This window comes from Echinops telfairi, unplaced genomic scaffold (genome assembly GCF_000313985.2).
Source record: "Echinops telfairi isolate 266 unplaced genomic scaffold, ASM31398v2 ScPeMD7_30;HRSCAF=105, whole genome shotgun sequence".
In the NCBI taxonomy this organism is placed as follows: domain Eukaryota; kingdom Metazoa; phylum Chordata; class Mammalia; order Afrosoricida; family Tenrecidae; genus Echinops; species Echinops telfairi.
Window position 1 is genome coordinate 209,658 of NW_022103927.1, and position 7,566 is coordinate 217,223.

Consider the following 7,566-nt stretch of genomic DNA (forward strand, 5'->3'; position numbering starts at 1 on the left):
CCCTCTGCAATCCCGGCGCCCCAGTCTGTCCCGCGAGGCTGGCTGCGGGCGCAGGGGTCCGGAGGGTCGGACGCGAAGGCTGTCCATTCTGTGGGCCTGTCCATCGTGGAACCCACTCAGCCAGGACTCCCGTCCTTGTAGGCTCGGTTAGGACACCGGTCCCCGGTAGGACCCGACCCCGCTGTACTCCGTCCCTATGGGGCTCGGTGAGGCCCCCTGCCCGCTGTGGGACCCGCCTTCTTAGAGAACGCCGTCCTCTGTGAAGCCCCATCAGTCAAGATCCCTGTCCGCACGCGGTTAGGTCAGGACCCGTCCTCCGGGGTGCTCCACAGGGCAGGATCGCCGTCCCCGAGAGATCCACTTGGTCGGGACACCTTCCCCCCCGGCCTCCCCGTGGGGGCTCACTCTGTTCAGACCCCAGTCTCCCGTGGGACCCGCTCGGTTAGGACCCCTGCCCCATAAGGACCCTCCTGGGGGGTCGCTCAATGAGGCGCCCCTCCCCCCGAAAGGCCTGCGCGATCTGGGGCTCCTTTTCCTTTTGGACAGTCAGTCGGGGTGCCCTGCCGTGGGGTACACACGTGGGGGACCCTCAGCTTCCGTGCAGTGCCACGGAGATGCGCTCCAGAGCTCCAAAAGGCCAGTGGGGGCGTGGTTCCAGCCGAGACCGCACCTCCGCCTACTTCGTGCTAGAACCTGACGCATGCGCGGCTCGCTTCTACCGCCAGGGCCAACTCCGCCCACAGGTGGTACCGCCCTTAGCTGACGTTACGAGCTGGCCCCGCCCTTCTCCCTTCTCCCTGGTCTCTCGGGGGGAGGAGTCTCAGGGGGCCTAGCCAGCAGGGGGCGGACCCCGCCTGCCTTGCCCCTCGATTGGCCCACCCCTCGCCGGCAGTGCTTCGTAACGAATCAGCTTCTGCCTCTCTTTCCCTTCCCTCTCCCGGGTTTCCGCTTCCGGCTCTGACGGACGCTCCGGCCGTAACGATGATCGGGGACATCCTGCTGTTCGGGTAATTGCGGGGCCCAGGGGATCAGGAGAGACAGGCAGAAGGGCTAGGGGGCGGCTCCGGTAACGGCAATCTCCCTCCGCAGGACGCTGCTAATGAACGCTGGGGCCGTGCTCAACTTCAAACTGTGAGTAGGCCTCTCGGGGCCGCGGCCCGCCCCGGGTCCCCGGAGCCCCGCCCCCGCCGCGTGAGCCCGCCCGGCGGCCCCGCCCCTCGACACGCCTCCTGGCCACGCCTTCGTCCCAGTCCTGTTTCTGGATTCTTAACGCCGCTTTTCCAAACCAGCGCTTTTTCCATGACCGGAAGCGCAGATCTTACCCTCAAGAGAACCTCTCTCAGTTTTGCCCAGAAATCTCTTAGCCCTATCCTGCATCCTCTACCCACCACCCTGTCAGCTGATGGGTGCGTTAAGTAGTCACCCGAGAAGGGTCCCTGGGTCCTCAGAGGTCATACAGCAGGCCAGAGTCGTTGGGGAGCCAGATGTCAGGGCCAGGGGACTGCTCGGCCTATATATCCCTTCAAAAGTGGACGCTGTTCATCTTTGTAGGAAAAAGAGGGACGCAGCACAGGGATTTGGAGAGGAATCAGGGGAGCCCAGCACAGGTAAGACCTCCTCTCTCTTAGCCCTGGTGGCTGCTTGCACGCACACACATTTGGGGTCCCTGGAACACCACTACCAAGTTTGTTTGTTTTTTTAAACATTTTATTAGGGGCTCATACAACTGTTATCGCAATCCATACACACATCAATTGTGTAAAGCGCATTTATACATCATTCTCAAAACATTTTCTCTCCACCCAAACCCCCGACATAGGTCCTCATTTTTCCCCTCCCTCCCCGCTCCCCCCCACTACCAAGTTTTTGTAGGATAGTTCTTCCCTGCCAAGTGCAACCCCAGTTTGATTTTTAATAATGAGAGAGAGTGTATGTGTGTGGTCCCTGGATAGCACAGAGGGTTTGCCCTTGACTATGGATGTAAAGATTGGTAGTTCAAACCTATGGGTGAAAGAAAGACTTCTATAGGTTATAGTCCAGAAACCCTGTGGAGCACACCTCTGTTCTGAAACACACAGGGTCACCATGAGTCACAACCGACACAGTGACAACAGGAAATAGGGCAGAGGACAGAGCCAGCACCATGTGGAGTTTGAAGGGGGGAGAGGGACAGAAGGAATATTCTGGAAGAGGGCACCTACTGGGTGCAGTTTGAGAGAGAGATGACATCCAAAGAGGCAATGTTGGTCCATTGGTCTCAGGTCTGGGTTCGATTCCTGGCTGCCCCTCATGTACAGCCAGCATCGCTTGTCAGTGGAGCTTGGTATGTTGCTGTGGTGCTGAACAGGTTTCAGTGAGGCTCCCAGAATAAGACAGACTAGAAAGAAAGGTCTGGGGGGCTACTTCGGAAAAATCGGCCAATGAAAACCTTATGGATCCCAGGGGTCCAATCCACAAGCAGTCATGGGAATGGTGCAGGGCCCGGGCAGTACCTGGAGTCACTCTGAGCCAGGGTCTGACTTGCTGGCAGTGCGTTTGGCTTTCAGCTTTTGGTTTGGTGTCTTAGGCTGGAGAACATACTGTTCCTCTGCCCACCTCCATCCCCTGCTTCCTCCCGCCAGCCCTCTCCAGTTAAGTCGGCAGTTGCTTCACTCCTACGGTTGTAATTTTCTCTTTGGATGCTGATAGCTGGCCAGTGCTACCTTCACACTTGACAGTGAACTTACAGGAGAGGCCTGAGCCTGTTTTCAGCCTTCAGTGTCTGCCCTCCAACATGCAGAAATGAATGAATAAATTAATGAGGGGACGAGCAACTGCTTTTGATGTGATCGACAGCCAGACATGGATGCGGACCTGGACTGGGGCCTACAGTGTGTCATTTAAAGTTTTAGTTCCAGCAGACTCACTGCCATGCAGTCGATTCTGATTCCCAGAGCCCCCACTTGCACAGAGGAGACCCGCCTCGTCCAGGTTTCCCACCTGGGAGCTCTAGGGAAGCAAATTCCCAGGCCTTTCCTTCTGCAGTGCCACTGGGAGGGTTCAAAGCACCAGCCGTTCGGTTGGGAGACAAGTGTATACGGTTTACACCACCTGTTAGATGTCACTGTTACTAGACTTTGAACAAATGGCGACCCCACTCTGATTCCAAATCAGATGTCTGGCTTTTTTCCTGAAAGATCTACAGCTTCTTGCAGCTTGGGGTTTAAGTGACTGCTGACCCCTCTTCCCGTTGGGTCAAGGACCTCTGTCTCACCTCAGCCCCCACCTGCTGGTATTCAGGCATCTCAGTGGCCCTTGAAGCCCTGGAACTTGCACTACCTGATAAACTGTGTCTGCTGACCTTAAGAGTCTGATGAGGCCTGCCCGTGACTGCTGTGTGCATTCATTCATTTGCCAAATGTTTATTGAGGGAGAACCTATTGTTTGTCAGCCACTGGAGTGCTGGGGACATAGCAGAAAGCAAGAGATAAGTAGGACCCTGCCTTGTGGGACCCTCCATGGAGAACCAGACAGTTCCTAGAACAAGGGTCGAGAAAGAGGTGGTGCCAGATGTGATGCATGCTAGTGAGGGGAACAGGATGGTGAGGGGTACAACTCTGGCTGGGGTGGTCCAAGGGAAGGTGGCATCTCAGCCCAGGCATCTGTGCTGAGAGGGAGCATTGCACAAGGGCGGGTGGACCCTGAGGTGACCCTCCAACAATGGCTGTCTGCCTGGTCAGGCTGCTGAAGCAGATGTCTCCTACAAGTGGCCTGGAAGTAAGGTCTGTCTTCCCACTTGACAGATGAGGAAACTGAGGCTGACATGTGGCTTGACATATGTGCCACACAGCAAACCAGCCTTCATCAGGGTTCCAACCTGGGTCGTCCTAGCCCAAGAGGCGATATATTCTCCATCCCTTCACTGACTGGCCAACCATTCATTCATTCATTCACTGTGAGTCATCACTAGCTGGTCTCAGTTCATGGCCCTGGGAGGAAATGCCGCCCGCTGCTGTACCCATCTCCACAATCAGGCTGCAGCAGACCGTTGTGACTGAGGGTTTTCATTGATTGAGGTTTGATAGTGCAGTGCCAGGCCTTTCTTCTTTATCCATCCAAAGCTCTGCTGAAACCTGTTTGACCCCACAGTGCATTGCCACCCACCACACTGTGAGGAAGGCTCTGTCCCGGGCCCCAGGCAGCAGCCTCTGAGTCGGAATTGGCACCCTGGTGTGTGGCAGATTGGGCACAAAGGCTCAGAGGTGGCGGGAGCTTGTGCAGGGACAGGTGTGGCCAGGATGGAGGCTGGGCCTTGACTCAGGGCTCCCTGGGCCCTTCTGGGTTAGCCTTCTGTCAGGGCGCCATGTTCTCCCACAGGGATACCTTGTGGTGGTCTGGTCGGGAATGTCTCTATCTCAGTCTGGCCGATCCCTCCCACCACAATGGCTTTGTCTGTGGAGCACGCGGGGGTGGGGGTGGGGGCACCTACTCAGGAGACACTGAGGCAGGCAGAGGGCAATGGCTGGCCCAGAGCCCCCCACACACACACAGGAGGGCAGAGCTGGGCTTTCTTTTTTTTTTTTAACTTTTCACAGCTTAGAATTTGTATGAAAACAATCGTGGGAGGCGGCGGCCTTGCTGGGCAGGGACATTGGGAACTGTTTCCTTACTGTGGCGCTCCCCAGAAAGGCTCACAAATGGAATCCTGGCGGTCAGGCCACTGGTCTTAAAGGCTTTCTTACGTGACCAGCGGAGCTGGGCTCTGAGCCCACAGAGTACCTAGCCTGTGCAGTCCTCGGAGAGCCTGCCCCTGTCCCTGCCCCCACCCTGGATGGGGTCCCCAGCCTGTTCTCAGGACTCCCCAAACTTCCCCATCAGAGCAGGTGTCGTGACTAGTAGACAGGTATGAGGTTGAGGGTCTAGGCCTTGCCATTCCTGGAACCTCCCTGGGCCCCCAGCACCTGGTGGTTGCCTGGACCAGGGACCTCCATCGCCATCTGTGGGTGGCACAGGAGGCCGATCCCTAACCCCCGGGGCAAGAGGAGTCCCGAGGTGGTGTCGACAATGAATGCAGCACTGCGAAGCAGATGGTTGGTGGTTCCAGTCTGCCCAGAGGCACCGTGGAAGACAGGCCTGGCAAATAGCTTGTGGAAAGCTGTCAGTGAAAAATGCAGGGGAGCAGTTTTGCTCCGGTGCACAGGGCTTTCCCCAGAATCAGCTCAGTGGCAGCTGATGCATTTGAGCCTCATAAAATATTCTTTTGACTATCTTCAATCATTTGAACATAGAAAAAACATTCTAAAATCAGGGAGCAGGCCCCATTTGGCCAAGGGGTTTGTCACCTTCCACTGAGAGGACTGGGCTTCCTAGCTCAGAAAGCCCAGAGGAAGAAAGTAAATGTCTCTTACCTACTTGTTGGGATAAAAATCCCAGGGCTAGCTTGGTGCTCTGGGAAGAAGGTGGCAGTGGAAGCCCCGGCCTGTGTACTGAGGGTAGGGCACGGTGGAGGCCCAGAGGGAGAGCCAGGCTGTCCCTGGAAGCCGGGTAGTGGGTACCAGTTGGGCAGAAACCAAAATGCCAGCCAGATTGTAAAGGTGTCTTTTCACTTGCCAGGTGACAACATACGGGAATTCTTACTGAGCCTCAGATACTTCCGGATCTTCATTGCCCTGTGGAACATTTTCATGATGTTCTGTATGATCGTGTAAGTCTGGTCGTCCCTTCCTCAGTGGCCTGAGCCGATCGATGGTCAGGGTCCTGCCCCCTCGCAGTGTGGACTCTGGTGTCACCCTTCAAAGTAGCAGCTCTCTCCGTGATGGAAGAGACCAGAGACCCACAAGGTTAAACCATGCTTCCTCAGTCGGTCCTGGGGTCCAGGCCACAGCTCTGGCTGGGACAGGGTGTTCTTTGAAGTCTGCCCATGTCAGGTGACCTTTCAGGCACTAGCCAGAGACACTGTCCCCCTAGCACATGACCTGGCCACCTCACCCCGCCATGGGATGCATGAGTTAACTTGGTGTCTTGCCTCAGCCCTGCTGAGAGCCAGCAGCAAAGGATTCAGGCGTTCTCGTCATTCCCATGACTGTTGTCATTTGTGTAATAGGCTGCGGGGGTGGGGTGGGGGTAGCTCCCCTTGATTGGTTTGGGGACCGTTGGGTGGTCAAATAGGTGCTTTCCACACTCAGAGACCTAGATTCAATGCACCACAGAGCAACATGCAGAGCCACCGCCCAGCCCTCTGCCCGTGGAGAGGGTTACATTGCTAAGATGCAGAAGAGGCTTCAGCGGAGCTTCCAGGCTCAAGTGCCCTAGGAAGAAAGACCTGGTTTTCAGCTTCCAAAAGTCAACCAGTGAGAACCGTGTGGTTCGCTGGGTTTAATCCACAACCCATCGTGGGGATGACACAGACAGGCCCGGGCAGCGCTTGGCTCTGCTGTGTGTGGGGTCATGACTCAGAGTGACGTCGACAGCGAGTGTTTGAACTTGTGGGAGGGAAAGCGTCCCCAGGAAAGGCCTCTTGGAAACAACCCCCCCCTCCACCCCGCTAGCTTGAAGGACACCTGTTTGACCAGCTGTCGGGACAAAATGACTGATGAGCTTCCGAAGCATCTGTCTTCAGGGTGAAATGTTTCTGAGGTAGAAAAGGCTGGATGGGCACCTGTGTGCACAGCCTAAGCCCCGAGGGGACACGCTCGTGGCCGACGTGGAATACCTGGGGAGGGGTGACCAATGAGGGAAGCACCGTTAGTGAAGGTGTTGGAAGGATCTACCCCAGATGGCCCATGCGGTGACCATCCTGTGATGTCAAGGAAGCTGGTGGGACGCAGAGGATGGTTCCTTTTCCCTGTGTCACGCCTCCTGGGCCGTTTGGGAATTTGCTGCTGTTAGCTGCTATCTCCAGTCGACCCCTGGCGACCCTGCGCCCAGTGGAAGAAAGTGCCGCCCGGCCCTGAGCCATCCCACGTCTGCAGCTGAGGCCACTGCCGCCCTAGCCGTTTCAGTGGCTGACTTTGAGAAGTAGGTCGTCAGCTTACTTCCTCTTTGCTCGTCTGAGTCCGGGAGCTCCGCTGAACCCGTTCAGCCTCACAACCACATGGTCAGGTGGGGGGGTGACTACACATGAGGTGCCCTGGCTGTGACTCAAACCAGGTCTCTCGCCTGGAGGGGGTGGGGGGCAGAGAACCCTACCACTTCACCACCAATCACCCATGCTGCCTTGAGAAATCCAAGTCTCCAGAGACAAGGGGGGCACGTGTCGCCGTCAAGTGCACCGATGCCTGACACAGGAGAACTCAGTGGAGGCTGGTGCAGAGCGCAGAAAGGCCAAGTGTTGCCTGAGAACCTGGGAGGTGGTCGCCCAACTCTCATTCTAACCCTGCTACATGTTAAACTTTACATTAAAAAAAAAAAGTCAAGTGGGAAGAAAGGTAGAAAATGAGGGCGCCCAACCACAGAGAAGATACACAGGTAAATTGTGGAAGTCTGTATCTTTACAGTTGGCTCTTTTCAGTGGATAAGCTGAAACATTCTCTGCTCCCCATCCAAAAACCTTGTCTCTCTTAGCAGTTGTCCCTCCCCTCCCCCCAC

At 56.3% G+C, this 7,566-nt stretch overlaps 1 protein-coding gene across 1 annotated transcript in view; it reads left to right on the top strand.

Moving 5' to 3' along the window:
* Window positions 1–943: 943 nt before the first annotated feature.
* SMIM7 (small integral membrane protein 7) overlaps window positions 944–7,566 on the top strand; it is an 8,518-nt gene continuing 1,895 nt past the window's right edge. Inside the window, exons 1-4 of the mRNA XM_004715524.2 lie at window positions 944–1,007; window positions 1,090–1,131; window positions 1,552–1,607; window positions 5,593–5,683. Coding sequence (XP_004715581.2) covers window positions 982–1,007; window positions 1,090–1,131; window positions 1,552–1,607; window positions 5,593–5,683 — 215 coding nt within the window. The 5' untranslated portion in view covers window positions 944–981. The remainder of the gene's footprint in view (window positions 1,008–1,089; window positions 1,132–1,551; window positions 1,608–5,592; window positions 5,684–7,566) is intronic.